The sequence below is a fragment of the Perca fluviatilis genome, chromosome 22 (genome assembly GCF_010015445.1).
Source record: "Perca fluviatilis chromosome 22, GENO_Pfluv_1.0, whole genome shotgun sequence".
Taxonomy (NCBI): domain Eukaryota; kingdom Metazoa; phylum Chordata; class Actinopteri; order Perciformes; family Percidae; genus Perca; species Perca fluviatilis.
In genome coordinates, this window is record NC_053133.1 from 22,757,842 (window position 1) to 22,775,665 (window position 17,824).

The window sequence follows — 17,824 nt, forward strand, 5'->3', positions numbered from 1 at the left end:
TTAAAAGCCAATGTTAAATTGAAATTCAAAAGCCAAATATTAAATTCAAAAGCCAAAGCCAAATGGAAAATTTATATAATATATAAATATATATATATTTTTAATTTGATCTTGCTTTGTTTTCTCTTTGGACTTTCAATTTCTCTTTGGACTTTCAATTTGAATTATGAATAAATATTTCCTCCATAGACACCTACCCAGAGCCAGCTTCTGTCCAAGGTTAAAGGAAGTTTTTCCCTTGCCTCTGTCGCTTCAAATGCATGCTCTTTGGGGAATTGTTGATTCTCTGTAATTCAATGTGTGTGGTCTAGATCTACTCCATCTGGAAAGTGTCCTGAGATAACTTCTGTTATGATTTGACACTATAAATAAAACCTGAATTGAATTGATCTAAAATCATTTTGTTATCTCTTTACTTATATAATCAAAATCCCATCGCTGGCCACTTTTGCTAATTAAACGTATTTCGAATTATTGTAGGCAGCACTGCACTACAGGCTGAAGTGAAATCTGAAGCTATGGCAAGGATAAAAAAAAAAAAAGTGCAGAGAAATGAAAAACACCCCAAATGCTTCTCTCATAAACATTGAAGCCATTTGGATGGATATTAAGGATCCCTTTGAGAAACTCTTGTGAGCCGTTTTGTCAGTTATAATTACACAGACTTCAAAATCTTCAACAACACGTCATGACCATATGATGGATACCAGAAAAACGCATTCCATATTCCAACACATATCAACCAGAGCCATACGCAACAAATCTATCTAATCTGTTACAAATCCACCATTTCAGAGCTTCAACAAGTGGGGAAACCAGTCACAAGATGTTTGACTTCAACTCGCTGACCACACAAACTTGAGCTTATGTTTACAGCTTTCTTAAATCCAGCTTTATCAGCTCGCAAAAAGTTTGTAGAATTTAAATTTGTATGTTTTTTAGCGAATCCCATTATTGCTGATTAAAACTATAACTATTGCAGCAGCAGCGGCAGTGATGGTACAACTAAATTCAACACTGCTGTAAATGTGAACTCCAAATTAGATGCCACAACCCTATCACTGAGGAATAAGTTAGATCTTCTATCTTTCCATCTCTCCCTATATCAGTTGAGGCTGTTAGACTGTAGAAGGAGGGCAAAAAGGTAAAGGGAAAGAAGGGGGGGGGGGGTGTACTTTACAGTAAAATAGTACCATCACCACTGAGTGCTTCTGTTTTGATGGAAAGGTGCTACATAGTCTGCAGTTTTGAAGTGGCAGGCGTGAAAGAGTCTACTACATGCACAAACATAAAAACTGGTAACGCTAATGAGAGGCCAACAGCAGAAACGGTGGCAAATAGCTAACCACAAACCAAGGTAAGAAATTGACTCTCTGATTTTCACGTACTTATTTCCTCCATGAATTTCCAGGATAAATAAACACACAAACAACACTCTCAGCTCTCTTCAGACCTGTGGGAGGTCACGAGCAACGAAAATGAAAGTTACAATAAATAAGGAGGAATTAGATAAGGAGAGAGAGGCAGATGATTACCGACAAAATATGAGAGAAAAAATGAAAACCCAAAAAAAGGATAAAATCAGGCAATGGAACATGAAGGTGTTAAACTAATTAAAGGACTAATTAAACAGAAAAAGAGAGAAGGGCCAAAGCCAGATGTTTGTTGATGTTTACTTGCCAGCGGTGGTGACACAATAGGGTCAACTGAGACCATTAATTAGATTTGTGGTGGGACTTTCAGGAAGTGGGCTGACAGTGTGTTCAAAAACAACCCAGCTGCGGACCAGCTGAGCGCGCACAAACGGGGACACACACACACACACACACACACACACACACACACGCCACAAAACCAGTCTACTTCACCACTTATCCCACCATCAACATCACCAGTAATCCCACCTCCCGCTGGGAAACAATCAGTAACCCTCACTGCAGATGCTCTTCAGGGAATCTTTCTATCGCTTGTTTGCTAGAAGCTATCGTCATGTTGATCTCTCCATTAAAAAAACAAACGATATAATATAGTTCAACAGAAAGACTAACATCTTACGAACACTTCATTGTTCCAATAGGAATCAAACAGGTGGTCTTGAGAATGGGCAAACATGTTCCAACTACAGAAACAAGACAACAAGTTAAAGAAACGGTACAAAGTTTAGGTTTCTGTGGTGAAAAGTTAAGATTTTCTTTGAAGTCTGTTATTTTGTTTGCTGATGACCAGAAGTAATTCATCGGCTAGACAGGAGGCCAAACCAGAGCCATAGAGGTTCAAGGTTGGGACAACATACATGTAACACTGGTCTGTGACCTGCTGTAATCCTGTGGAGGTTTGTCAAGTGTAAGGTAAGCGCAGATGCATTATTTTTTTACCCAGTTTTATTAAAATTGAACCTACGCTTTTATATTTTCTGAGCAACATCAAAGATAATCCCTGCCTATACACTATAAAGCCAAAGTTATGTGGACACCTTAGTACACACACTGAAAGGGAGCAAATTCTTGCAGCCAGGCAAAATGTTGGGGAAAGCATTTTCCAGAAAAGTGGAGGCTGTTAAAGAAGCACACATTAAAGTGCACCTATTATGCTTTTTGGCTTTTCCCCCTTTCCTTTATTGTGTTATATATCTTTTTGTGCATGTAATCGGTTTACAATGTGAAAAAGCCCAAAGTCCACCCCAAAGGGGCTTACCATCTCCAACAGAAAACACTGTTCACAAACTGCTCCAAACAGCTCTGTTGTAGTCCAGTCCAGACGAACGTGCGTCACTTTGTAACACACGTTATAATGCTCGCCTCGCTGCTAACATGGCACGCCCTCATTCTCTGCTTCTGACTGGCTGGTAGTCCTTAACAAAGATTGAACAGAAGTGAGATGCCTCACTCTGTAGCTAAAACAGAGAGCTCAACACACAGGGTGAAAAGAGGCGCTGCAGCAATGTGCAGTACAACACAAATATGATTTTTTTTTTAAATGAAACCATGTAAACCTATTCTGATATAACCTCTAAATACAATTATGAACCTGAAAATGAGCAGAATATGAGCGCTTTAAAGCCTACACTTTAGGAATTAAATGTTCACTATCACCATTTGCGGATGATTAGCTAAAACTTGCAATAAAGATTACCCGAGTTCAAATAAAGTGCTACCTTTAGTCAAGTAGCAATAAGACTATACAGGGAGAATAACATCCTTATCTTCAACGCCAACATCCTGGTTTAGACGCAACAGACCAATAAAACAGGCAAAAGGAGGGTAAAGGTGAGACTTCAAAATGAAAAAGTAGCCTAAGTCTTCATAAATCTGTTCCCACTGATGACTGCTCGCTATTGGAGGAGCACTCCTCCTACAGAGCGGACCCTCAAGTAGAAAGGCGCTGCATACATCTCCATACATGCCCACACACCAGCATGTGCACCTATTTGGCTATTCACTTTTTCACATTATCATAAATACACAATACTAATTTGAGAAGGATTGAGGCAAATCAGGGACACTGAGATCCTAACTTCTTCTATGCATGTTTTAGAGCCCCCACACAGCTGCTCTGCACTCCATGACCTCGTGAGACACTCCGATGCTCCGTTGCTGTGTGACAGGACATGTCCTCTCTCTCTCTGTGGTCTCCAGATGAACAGACACCTGCTTGTTTCAACTCAGTCTTTCCGGGCCTGACAGACACTTTCCAGACTGTTAGAAATTCCGTGTTTTCACCCATCGGGCTTCTGTGGTGCAGAAGGCAGGAAGCAGGCCGCTCCCAGAAAAACAAACATGCTAATTCGGACCACTTTACATTTTCGTGAATTGCAGTTTTGATGCACCTCTGACGGCAACCTACTGCATGAGTGTGCTATTTCCTTAAAAAGGTATGCAGGAAAACTCATAAGTTATACTTTTCTTTTTTGTTTTCATTCAGTAAAATGTCCTCATAGTACACAGGATGTACTGTGGTTCAGTCACAGCCATGCCCTTTACAGCTGTAACCATGTTTAATGTGCTTGCAATGTTCCGACACTCAGCTACAGAGAGGAATTTTCTTTTCATCCTGCGTCACACTTACAGTTGCACGCGCTCAAACCGTCAACGGCCACAGTGTATCATTGGCCAGTGAACAGCTACAGAAACTGGCAGTTAGGAGCCTTGCTCAAGGGAACTTCATCAGTGGATGTTGAAGGGATCAATTCTCTTTCAATTTTCCCAGCAGCTGGCTAGAGGTGTTGAAATTAATCAAATAATCGATGCATCGAATCGTGGACATGGACGATGCTGCATCGATAATCGGCAGGCTCATAATCGATTACTTCTGTTTACATATTCTGTTATGTTTTGCACATTCAGGAAGTGCCATGTGCTCAGTGCTGTAATCTTATGTATCCAATTTATTTAGTATTAGAGCACTGCAGAATATTTTGTTTTTGAAGCTTGAAAAGCTATGAATTAAATATCCCGCATGGCTTTAATAGAAAAATGTACTTGACGCATCGTGATATCGAATCAAATTGAATCGATGACATGATAATCGGAATCAAATCGGGAGATCAGTGAAGTGAGATCTAATTTGCTATCTTCTAGTCACAGGCCTGCTTCTCTTAAGCTGTACTGTGTAAACACACCGTTAGAAACTCAATCACAACATCTGCTGCAGAGTTGAGCAACAAGGGAGCTCGACCTATGACCTGTGTGTGGATGCTCAACTTGCTCTAATCGAAAGAATGTAAAGAAATAACATTCATTAACAAGAAGGAAGCCATTATGACTCCTTCAGAGGGAGTGTTGATCCCTCAAGTTCTATGTATGTCCAGTACTGGTTCTTTATTGGCACCATGTAATATGGGATCTAAGCATCTGGTGGAAAAACTGTATGATCACTCGCATCACTAAAGTTTAAACAGATAAAACACCACATGAAGATAGACACTGACATATAGATTTATCACATTTTAGAATTCAAACGTCACATGAAAAGACAGCATAAACAAAAGCTGGATCAAGAAAGGAGGCAAAGTGCTGTTCTGTCCAACATTAAAATGAAGGCCCGGGAAGAAAAACAGTCGACCACATCAAGCAAAAAAAAAATTAAAATAAAAGATTCTTTCGCTGATCTATTTAAAGGGCTATTATAAATCCAATTGTAAGGTTTTACTAAAAAAGGACACATGACAATAAACTACAAGAGTACAAAGGAAGGAGGTAGAAGTGATATTTGGCGTCGCACATTTACCCTCCCACACAGAATCCATCCTATACTATCCTTTGGTTTCATGCTTTGAAGGAAGTCAGGCATCTCCTTCAACCCTACCTGTGATCGCACTGCATCCACGACTCAAAATAGTGGCTTGTTTTGTCCAGACAAATTTTGCCTATTCCTGTTTACCCTCCAGGATAATGCACAGTTGGTTTGGGGTTTGATTTAGATCATTTGCAGATACAGCCATCGTGGCCCAGAGACTGTGGAGCAGCTTTCCTCTGAGTGTTTAGTCAGCAGAAACCATACTCACAAATTCATTTTACAGCGATCCTTGTACTGCTTCAACAGTGTTTCCTGTTTCCTTTTGAAACTTTTTCAGGAGTTCATCACATCTCTTCATCAAAAACAGTAAAAAATAAATCAATGACACAATGAATGAAAGGGAAGAAGTCAGAAAAACAACAAAGTGCATCGATTGTGTGTAAAAGGCATTATTAAAGAGCTCATATTATGCTCATTTTCAGGTTCATAATTGTATTTAGAGGTTGTACCAGAAAAGGTTTAATTTTCAAAAAACACCATCTTTTTGTTGTACTGCACATTGCTGCAGCTCCTCTTTTCACCCTGTGTGTTGAGCTCTCTGTTTTAGCTACAGAGTGAGGCATCTCACTTCTGTTCCATCTTTGTTGGGAGTCGCACATGCGCAGTAGCTAGGTAAGGACTACTAGCCAGTCAGAAGCAGAGTATGAGGGCGTGCCACGCTAGCAGCTAGGCGAGCATTATAACGTGTTACAAAGTGAAGCACGTTTGTCACGGAACTAAAGGCTGGACTACAACAGAGCTGTTTGGAGCAGTTAGTGAACAGTTTTTTCTGTTGGAGATGGTAAGTCCCATTGGGGTGGACTTTGGGCTTTTTCACTTTGTAAACCTATAACGTGCACAAAAAAGATATATTACACAATAAAGGAAATGGGGGAAAAGCCAAAAAGCATAATATGAGCACATTAAGGAGCCAGATGAAGATGATAACAGCTGTCATATTGGAACAAATTTGGAAGTTGGTAGTCAAGAGGAATAATCTGGGATGCAGAGACATGTGCAACACAAAACCTGCAGCACATCTTGAATCAATTTTAACTTGCAGCAAGAAGAGCTTGTGTCACTCTCCCGAGAGCAAACAAATACATACAGTTAATTGAGAGAGGATACAATTATAATTCTGGTCAAATTTCAGAGACTAATGGTTTTGAATGTTCCAAGTTTAAAAAGGACTTTATAACTAAGATATCAACTGCCTACTCCTGAGACATTTTCTCTTCAACTTTTCAGTTTTGACTGTTGATGGCAAGAGATGATTGGGGCTTTTGTCTCCGGTTAAGGCAGATCAAATGGACAGTTTTCAGCTGAGCTCTAGCCTGGCTAGCTACCCTGAGTCAAATTGGTGTGATCACCCTTTATTTTGTAAAAGTAAACGTCCCGGTCCCAAAAATCCTTCATCTTGCAAAGTGTTCTTGAGCCAAACACTGATACAGCTCACTAGCTGTAGGAGATGACAGCATCAGCATAATAACAAAACGAGAGATGTGTGTTATGGTTTTGTATCCAAAAGTGAATTATTTTTCATGTAAGCGCCTGCCAAATGTCTAAAATGTGACCATTATGTATATCATTACCTCATAATACTCACACAGCCCTCTGCACATTTGACACGCAGAGTGTAAACACACATCTGGCCACTTCTACCTTGCCTACCTCATAGTCCTCTAGATCTCCTTTGGTTGTTTCTTTAATTGGTGACAGCTCTGGTGCACAGTGTTGTAATTTTCCTGAGAAAAATCATGCGTTTGAGGAACTGGATATAAGTTGACTCACTTGTCATCAGAGATCTTCAACAGGGGGTCGGGGACCCCTAGGGGTTCCTCAGAGTTGCTGCAGGGGGGCCACCAAATTATTAATTATAGCTCAGTCTGTAGGAACTTGGGTTGGGAACCGGAGGGTCGCTGGTTCAAGACCCAGTACGGACTAAAGTACATAGTGTGGATAGGTAGCTGGAGTGATGCCAGTTTCCAGGTGCTCTTGAGCAAGGCACTGTACCCCCCCTCAACCGCTCAGGGTGCTGGTCCAGCACTGGCAGCCCACTCACTCTGACATCTCTCCATTTGTGCATGAATAGGTCCTGAGCATGTCTGTGTGTATTTCAGGCCTGTGTGTAGTGATTTCGAACAAACAGAGTGTAAATTGTAATTTCCCCACTGCGGATCAATAAACAGTATAAATTATAATTTAATTTAATTTACACAGCATTGATGATAGGCTTACTGGCCTATAGGTAAGGTAGCCAGCCACAGATAAAGTTAAGCTTCAGGATTCACTGTTCCACATTGTAACATTAAAACATGGTGTATAAATGTATGACTATGTCAACAACTATTATTTTAACACCTTAGTATTGTATGCACCATAAAAAGATATATATATAAAGGCCCTAGGCAGCCCCACACGTCATTGTAGGCCCAGTTTAATATGCAACTTGAAAAACGCTGAAGACCCCTGTGTTACATCATGAGGTAAACGGAAACAAACTGGACATCAATTTATAGGAAAACGCCACAGACTTTAAAAGTCTCCAGAGCTGCCCATGGTTGGTTTTCTTGCTCATTCATGAAATCATTGTTGGACAGCACTGACAATCTTACTGTGCTCGAGTTGAAATTACACTTTTAATCAAAACCTCATGTTACCTCTGAGCAGGTCTGCTGTCCAGACGACCTATATCAACTTAAAGCCAAACCTCTCGTTTAGGCAGAATTGAGATCAAATTGAAGGATTTACCCGTTACTTCATTAAACATGGTGTCACCTTACGTCTGTTGGCAAATCTATAATGAAGAGCCAACGTACAGATGTTACTGCTACCTATGTCAGCTGGGTTTCTGGTGGATTTTGGATGAATAGAATAAAAAAAAAAAAACATTTGTGTGAAAATAAGTAAGAAAGCCAGGTTTCAGGTACAACTTCTGTCTGTCTCTACATCCCTGTTGTGTTTTTCTGTCTCTTTCTCCATTTTTGTCCAACTGACATCTAAATTTCTCCCAAGCTTTTGTTTGGATACAGGAGAGAAACCCTCTTTCTCTAGCACGCTCAGAAACAAGCTTTCTTTTCCTTAATGGTTTCCAGAATTAGGAAACAAAAAGTCCCTGCAGCAGCCACGCCAGCACTTTTATTCAAATAAAAAAAAAAAAAGCAAAACGCCAAGACAGTCTTTCGTACTTATAATGCAATACATGGATGGCCTTCAAACTGTTTTAATAACACAACCTTTTGCAGCCACATTTAATCAATCAAGAAACCAGGGGCACTAAACAATGGATGGACTAATTCAGAGTCAAGTTACTAGATGATTCTAAATAACTTGAGCTAGGAATTATTGAAAACGCAGTCAATATTCTGAAAGGATTGTGTGATCAGTTTCACATCTTATAAAGCTCATATTCAGAAAACCAGAGTAGTGGCGATGTAAAGGTTGGTGAGGTTGGCTTGTTTGTGACAGGAGGATCATGATCCTGCCGGGAGTCGGGCCCCCACAACAGCAGGGGAGATATAGAGAAACTTGAGCTGGGGGAAGGGGTAGCACAAAAAAAAAAGGAGCAAACACACTCAGTTGACCTTCCCTAAACAAACAACAGATAAAAAAGAAGAACATAATGGGTCCTGCCTTTGATCGTATGCCAGACTTTGTTTAGCTTAAAAAGTCAGATAAAGCGGTGAATGTCAGTTTTTGTTTGTCGAAATGCTATCGGATTTGGTTTGTAGGTAAACTCTTTCTTTTGAACTTGAAGCCCATGTGGGACCCAAATGTTCTGATAAAACATCTTCATCGGTGGGTCAGAAGTGGTCCACGTATGAATCGGTTGAAGTCAGTGGTTCTCAAATGTTTTACACCACGTACCAGTTCAGAAAATATTAAGCTCCACCATTATGGCCCACGTTAAAATAGAGTAGCACAGGCCTACCTAGGGTGCGATTTCTTAAGAAAGCAAATGGGGGTTTGATCATGCACAACAAAACAAAACATGCAAGAATGAAATCCTCCTTCCAATACCATGGATATAGAGCCACTCAGGCCGGCCATGCCAAAACACTTGACTTCAATATCTAATGGAAATTAATCTCAAAATGAAATTAGCACAACGTGGTGTCAACATAAAACACGGCGCTTTCAAACCGGAGAGTGGAATTCACTTCGCCGCGAAAACAAAATACTTTCACCCAGGAAACGCACGTTCGTTTAATCCAAACCGCGATCTTTCTCCTAAATTTAACTGTCAGGGCCGCATGACGCTCACTTTTTCTGGCTTAACTCAACTACCATGGCCCCTGAAGGGACCGTCATCTGGCAATAAAATAATTGAGCAGAGGCAGGGATATGTAGACCAGAAAGGGGGAAAACCCTACGCATCCCCCAGCCAATCGCACCCTGGACCTACTCTATTTAGCTACGGACAGTTCACGCAGGAGGCAGGTTTATTCCTAAAAACAATATGTATTGTCGACACAGCCACAGCCACGCTGTACTTCCTCCATCCCGCTCCAACTGAATCCAAATTTGAGGTAACTCGGGTCATATCTCCTTACTGTTTTTTTTTTCTTACTGTTTTTTGTCGTTTGCTGCTAGCAGGTGCTGTGGAGACCTTACCGCCGAAAACACGGAATTAAAAAAAAATATATATATATCAAACGGAATTTGAAAAAAAATCTAACGGATTTCATAGGGCCCTATGTAGGAAACCGTTTATCACTTCACTGATCTTGCATCATAATCATCTCGGTCATTCTTATTGTCCCCGTTGTCCTCGCCGTTAGGGCTGTGCAATTAATTGAATTTCGATTTCAATTTCGATTTTGACTCCCAACGATCACCAAAATAGTATAATCGAGAAAAAACGATTATTTTGCCCTGTTCTGTTTTGCAAGAACACTCTTATTTTGTCTTGTGTTCTGAATGACACGCGCATGCGCACATCCCAACGCGCACATCCGCCCCTCCCGAAGCCAGTCAGGGAGGCAAGTTGTGTGCATATCATCCGCTGGAATTTAAAAACTCAGCGCGAGTAAAGATGGCAGCAGCGTTTGGTGAGCAAAAAAAGGCAAAACCAACTCAGTTGTCTGGGAACAGCTAACATTAGCTAACCCTGCGGTCCCTCTGCCTATGCCCCCCCGCTGTAGTATACTGTCTAGAGACGTTGTATTCTCCCGACACGCTGTATTCACTTACTGTTTAAAACTTTTTCCAGCTTAGTGGGGGTGCATAGGCATACTGCTCAAAAACAACATGAAAAAACATAGTCATGTTCCCGAAGCATTTAGTGTTCTTGTTAAACTGTATGTAAATGAGCAGGGACGTTAAATCACCTGTTTCACGTAACGTTACGCTAAGGTACCGTCTATGTGCTGGATTTTTCCTAAGGTTAGCTAGCAAATAAGCCGGCGACATTATTGTTGATATTTTGGCATAATGTTTAGTAATGACAGTAGTAGTGGTCATAGTGAGTGAACATGTGATGTGAGATGCACATTGTGGTATGTCTGTGGAACTGTTCATTAGCTGTGTAACGTTATGTGTGATATCTGTAAAGCTGAACCGACTCACAGTAGTAAAACAGATTTTATTCTGATCCAAAGACTCTTTCTGTGAGATAAAGGACACTAACAGATTATACCCTGGACACTATCCATTATATCCAAATGTTAATCAGTAATCATGTTTAATAATCGTGATTTCAATATTGACCAAAATAATCGTGATTATTATTTTTTACATAATCGAGCAGCCATACTCGCCGTCATTATCTTCATCATCGCCCCGATGTAATCGCCATCACCACGTTCTCTAAGACTAACATCATCAGCCACATCATCATATTCATTATCCCTAATGGCCAACTGTGTCCCGGGCATTCACGCCTTTCATCAAGATAATGAAAAACATTATCATTTGTGAGTAATTACCATGTGTACAGCAGATGTGCGTGTGTGTCCTCTTTCCGTGGGTGTGGTATATAGGCATAGGCGAGCGTGTGCAAATGTACAGTATGTGTGTGTGTGAATGCGCGCATAATGAGCGCGTCAGAACCGCAGGCTAAAGATGTTTTATCGTTTACTGCGTTTAACATGTTGCTCATTAGTGCAGATTAAAAGCAGCTAATGCCCAAAAAGTATGCTTTCATGAGTCTTCTGCAGAATGAAAACCAGAGCTATAGAAAAACTAAAACAAAGGCTATATACTGAGGATGTTCCTCTGCAGCGAGTACATACGGTTTATTAGGGGTAGAACAAAAATATCAATACGGCAATAGGCTATGTCGTCTTCGTGTGATACGAGAATCAATACGCTGGCGCCAAATATCTGTTTTAATGGATAAAATAAGGCGCTCTAAATAGATGTCCCTGCTCACAGCATCGCTACTTCATGGCTCCTCGAGGTGGCACTCGAGCGTTTCTACGGGATGGCGGACAGCAGTGTGAGGAAAATAACATGCCCCAGCCCGTTTACGTCCAAAGTCTGGACCCATAGTTGCTCTGTACTGTAGTTGTGTCATTTTGAATTTACAGACTGAAAAACTTGCGCTGCTTTCTAACAGTTTGGACTTGCAGTGACTAAAGAGAGAAAAGCTGCACTTAAGCTTTTCACAAGCATTTGGTATTCATACAATACATTGATTAGATACAAAAGTGTATCGGTATCGTGATGCATCATTATAGGATTTTCTAGCAATATATTGATCTGCGATCGCAGAATTACTGTATCGACTCAAACATCGGGAGGTGCCCTGTGATTCCCACCCCTACTGTAAATTTGTTTCGGTAACACTTCACTTGAAGGTATCTACATAAAAGGCGCTGACACACCAAGCCGATAATCGGCCGTCGGTCAGTCTGGCGAGGTCAGCGACTCGAGTCCGTTCGGTGTGTTCCGTGCCGTCGGCCTTCATTTTGGCCGATTTGACATGTATAATCGGCGGGGCGGGCACTGCAGGCAGTCGGACTCAAATGACCCATCTGATTGGGTAAGCGGGGAGCGGAATGAGCGTGACTAGAGTCTCTCAAAATCTGCCGAAAATCTTTTAAACTGACCTTTGTCGGTCTGAAATGAAGACAGATTCAGCAACTGCACGGCCTATTTCTCGCTTCAAATGTTTTCAGAAACACGTTTCGGTGAACTATTTTAGTACAATATGAGATGGGATTCTGAACAAGCCCCAATGTGAGTCTGTCTTTGAATTTCCCGAGAAACCAGATGCGTTCGTCCAATCAGCTGCCGGTTTTCACTTTTGGGCGACAATACAGATTAGCGCCGCCTGCTGTTATGGAGATGTATTACGTCTCGTCGGTGTGTTCCGAGGCACTTTTTTCACCAACTCGGGGAGCCTGATCGGTCCAACTGCCTTTTCTGCCGAGGGTCGGCCGTCTGGTCGGTGTGTCTGCAGCTTAAAAGTGACGTGACACTGTCATGACACATGAACCCTAACCCTAACTCTAATCATAACTTGTCATGACAAAAACCGAATGACACAATGACGAGAGCGTTATGTCATAAACGTTTATGACTTGTTTATAATGTTTATGACACGTTCATGACAGTGTCATGTCACTTTTATGTAGATACCTTCAAGTAAAGTGTAACCTTTGTTTCTCCATTGTCTCATTCATTAAATGTATTCATTCCATTTCTTTATATGTGCATTGTTCTATCTTGCATCCATTCCCCCAATCATTTACTCAATGTAGCCATCAATCCTTTCTTTTGTTCATTCATTGGTTCACTAATGGTTCTGTTGATAACTCCATGAATCATTTGTACATTAACTCATTCATGTACTCAATTATCTATGCGTTAAAGTATTTCCTGCTAAGACATTTATTCATTTGTCACCGATCTGTTGATACCAATATCCATGGATTTGTTCAGTATTTGTTCTCATTATTTTGTTAAATAAGTTTGAAAAGTCAGTAATTTATTAATTCACTTATTAATTCAGTTTCATATTCGTTCACTTTTCAGCCGATTAACTCTTTTGTTTATTAATTCTTCTACATGTTTTTCTGTCTTGCTGTTTACTTTCTACATAATTTCTCTGATTAATGACACAACAACATGAATGCATTAAGCCATGTACTATCTGTTAAGGTGTTGATATACAATCTAGACAACATTGCCATTATGGCCGAAATGTGTGACAACACTGATCTTCCATTCATGGAAATCCTTTTGTTCTGGCAGCTCTCATTTCGCTGCTGAGAGAAGCAGCATGCCCTATTTCACACTAAGGAAGCGAATAATATCAGCTATTTTTCAACAATCGTGCACAGAAAATGTGAATGTTGCCACGGCGACAGCTCTGTTTTCAAGAATATTTACAGCTGGAAATATTTGTCCCTGGTGCTCTCTCTCTGGCAAGTGAGCCAGCATGCGTGCGTGCACACACACACACACACACACACACACACACTTTTTCCCCCTCTTGAAAAAGTGAATCATGGCAGAGGATTATGAATATGGCAAACGCACAAACAGCCTGACAGTGGAGCCTGTGGCTCAGCCAGCCTCTGCATGATCTACACTAGAGGAAAGTGGACCATGAAATCACACTTTAAAAACCTTTTCTTTAGTCAGACATAAACCAAACTCCACCCACCACCCTTACACACACACATCCCTTGTCAAGTTGTGCTGTGCTGCAAACACCCATTTCTACAACTTCTTTTGAGTCAAAACTCATTCCTGGAAGATCATAGTTCGCTTCCTCTGATAATTATGTAAAGAGATTTATTGCAAAGTGGCTACACTTTTTAAGCCACCAGCAGCCAAAGTGGTGTTTAATTCTAAATGTCAGACTCTGACAATTAAGCTCCGTGGGGGCCACATTAGCTAAAGAGACTCCCTGATTATTTGACTGGGCTCAGACAACGCTGCTTTTGTGACATGGAGGTCCATGTGGTAATCATAGGTCAAGATATCCACACACACATTGCTGCAAATGCCAATCTGGATTCCAGCCCACTGACGAAAGCATTGATGGCATATTGGGCTGTCTCAAGGCCAGAATGAAAACTGAAAAAAAAAAATCTCTCAGACATAATTGACCTTCATCTCTGAGCATTACATCATCTTCGCTACCTTAATTATGCAGAGGCTACTGATTGCAGAGCCTGTCTGTCAATGTGCACGCTGTGCGGTTTTGTCTGTTTCCAATTGCAATGGAAAAGAAAATCTGCAGTTCTTTCAGCACTAATTGTGACCATGTTGGAGTGTCCTGATTGATCCATTCATCATGAAAATCTAGATTTAAGCTGTGAAAACAGCCTGCAAAGACAGCAACGCACTACACATGGGCTCTGAGGAGCATGTCAGTGAAGATATAATTGAAACCATCATACAGAACAGAAGCCAGCAGGAACCTCTCCTATGGGCTCTAATGGCATCAACTTCATCTAAAAACAATGGTTCCCAAAAAAAAGCTCAACGTTTCCAAAGAGTTTGGCCATGTTTCACCAAACTCTTATACTTTCATGTAGAGTGACTTTGGACCTGGTCCAGTACAACGTTAAACGCCCCATGGGAGGTAATGATCTTATCAAATGGAGGGTCTAATGCAAATATGCCCTCAAAATGCAGACTCAAAAACCCCTCATGACTTTCCCATGGCCTTTGCAATATAGGCACTTTAATCATCCTATATGTGAATAAAGAGCCAATAATGATTTGCAGTGGAAGAGAAAATAAGAAAATGTGGCACTGCCATGGTATTGCTGTAATATTATACCATAGGGGCTTAAATGTGTGACTGTGATACTTAATATTGAATTAATAGAGAACTTGGCTTGCCTTTTTGTAAATTATGTGAGCAACAACATCACTTCCTCAACATTACTATAACATTCATTAAATAGTTCATAATGTCCTAACCTATCACCTCAACATTGATATGATCTCCCAATAATAGCACACCAAATAATGTTGCTGTTTAAGCATTTTTGTTCTCAAGGTAATATCATCCAGTGCCTCGATGTAACATATTCAGTTTCCAGGACGCCATTTATATTCAGCAGATAAAAACTCATGAGCCAGCAGAAAGCTCCCCAAACAGCAGAAGAAGAAAAAGCACATGATCCAGCAATAAGAGACAGACGGAGTGCACATACCGTCCAACAGCTGAGCAGAGGAGCGACGGCAGCAGAACCGGAGCACTAGTAGAAGTAATCCAAAGAGCCAGGGAGGAATGCTGCATAAAGACATGAAGTAAAGAGTTGGAAAACGGACTAAATGTTGACTTAAAACAACTTATTCATAGAAAACACAGTGCCTTTCATTTACCGGGAAGTCATCTTCAGTGATGGTAAGCTTAGATCCAAACTAAAGTTGTCCCGTTCTTGTGTGACAGCCTTGGTAAGAGAGAGAGAGAGAGAGAGAGAGAGAGAGAGAGAGAGAGAGAGAGAGAGACAGAGACAGAGAGAGAGAGAGGGAGATGGAGCTCACTCTGGCTCTTTCGCTCACTCACTCCTAACTAAAAGCCCCTCACTCTCCTCCTCTCTCTTGCTCTCTTTTTCTGGTTCCCAGTCAAACAAAGGCAGCTTCAGTGCGTTTGACTCAAGGGGCCCTCGCAAAACTGAAACCCGACTCCTTGTGTCTCTCTCCGGACCACCGCTTTTACTAATCCAGCCCTCCCCTCAGACATCACAACTCCAAATACAAATTAACACACTGCAGCTAAGTCCTCCTCCCTTCTGCTCCTCCTCACTGGTGTGGTTTCTCTCACTTCTCGTGTGCTTTAAAGCACTTTTCTCGTGTGGCCTTCACCTATGGGAGGAGATGCCTCAGGAATCAGGATGCAGCAGCATCAAGCTCAAAACCTTCTTTTAAGTATATCCAGTAAAGACCAGAAGTTATCACTGGATCAAAGTAAATATTCAGACAGCTAAAACATCTTATCGCTGGCTTTACAAGAATGTGTTTTCTTCATGACAACCACATCCCAATATAAGACTGTAAAGTAAAAAAAAAAACGTGCCAATTCCACTTTATTTTCAAAACATGCTTTAATGTATTGGAGGTCAACCCCGTCATCCGTCAATCATGAAATATTTTTGAAAAAGAAAAAGTTGGGCGTCCATTTTCTGATGTATTGGGGTAGCTGTGGAGCATTGGTTGAACTTGAGCTCCCTCTAGATATCTGAGTTCCTAACGCTGACCCTTAAGATGACCCCGTGCACCCTGTGTAGGACACGCGTTTGCTCGCTCAGCAATCTTACGGCGCTTTTCCATTAGCCTACATGGTACCTGCTCGACTCGCCTCGGCTCTAATCGCCTTTTTTGGTTTTCCATTACGAAAAAAAAAGTCCCTGGTACCTGCCAACAGGTACTTTTTTTAGCGCCGCCTCAGTCGAGGTTCCAAGCGAGCTGAGGCGATACCAAAAGGTGACATGAAAGCGACAGTGGGGGGTGTCCTGAACAAACCCACTATTTTTAAATAGTTTAGCCAGCTGTGTTTTTTTTTGATGCCTCCAGCTTCATTTGAAACAAAATGTGTCTTCTGGCTGTGGCAACAATAACACACCTTCGACGTTCTGTGTGTGTGTGTCACGTTAGGTCACGGCAGTTTACTGCGGAGCCGCTATGACGACCAGCCACGCTGAGGCAGGTACCATGTAATGGAAAAACACCATTATTCTTTTGGTCTCTACCAAGATTCATGACCAAAAGTGAGTGTTTGACCATAGAAAATGGTAAACCTTGCCTTCAGGCAGACTTTACCAATGCACCTGTTGATCTCAAACTCCTTGGCACACACCACAAATGCATTTACTCAATTAGAAATACAACACCACAGTGTTAATGAATAAATGTACTTTTGGTGAACGAAGAGAATAGTTTGAACTGTGGCTTGTAGGGTTGGGTATCTGTTTTTTTTCTGATACTGGTGCTAAAACCGATTAAACCGACCTTTCAAAAGAGCACAAAACGACAGTATGTGACATTAAAAATGAATAAATAAAAGCTATATAAATAAAAGTTATTATTTTTATTATTAAAGAACGGCTTGTTTATTGCTAAGGCTGTACGGTCAAATTAAAATAATTTAATTAAAATGTAATAACTTGTAAACAACAAAAAAAGTGCAGCTAGTCTACACTGTCTTTAGCTGCAGACTGTTGCACGTCCCGGTGTTGGAATCATTTCGAGTGAAATAGAGCCACACGTAAGATTATTTAGCTTTTAGACGGACTCAAGAGCATTATACAGTGGTGCCAAATGGAATCTGCCTACAAACAAGACAACCATCTACCAGTCTAGCTGCAGGAGCCAGCGTGGTAGAGGGGAAGACTGATAAAGATGTGTTCCGACCTTGTTACTGACAGCTCAGACAGATAAGAGCCATCATGGCCTGTGAGCGATGCCGTTAGTGAGGCGGCGTCAGTGATAAGCCGTCCTCGCTACGCTGACCTCACGCAGACTGACCAGCGCTGTCAGGCGACATTCCTCCTAAAATTGTTGCAAGTCTGTCAAATCTTTAGCTTCTGAGCCTTCTTCATATCCCAAGTCCTCCTAGGTCTGTCCTTCGTATAACACACCC

At 41.2% G+C, this 17,824-nt stretch overlaps 1 protein-coding gene across 3 annotated transcripts in view; it reads right to left on the reverse strand.

Moving 5' to 3' along the window:
• The window catches only part of LOC120552530 (collagen alpha-1(XVIII) chain-like), a 104,723-nt gene that overhangs the window by 60,815 nt on the left and 26,084 nt on the right, over positions 1-17,824 (reverse strand). For 2 of the 3 annotated variants that reach the window (XM_039790663.1, XM_039790664.1), the window contains exons 2-3: positions 15,568-15,635; positions 15,396-15,475 (exon numbers count right to left, since the gene is read on the reverse strand). In XM_039790663.1, coding sequence (XP_039646597.1) covers positions 15,396-15,475; positions 15,568-15,635 — 148 coding nt within the window. Of the gene's footprint in view, positions 1-15,395; positions 15,476-15,567; positions 15,944-17,824 lie in introns of those variants that run through there. The other variant, XM_039790665.1, reaches the window with a different exon arrangement.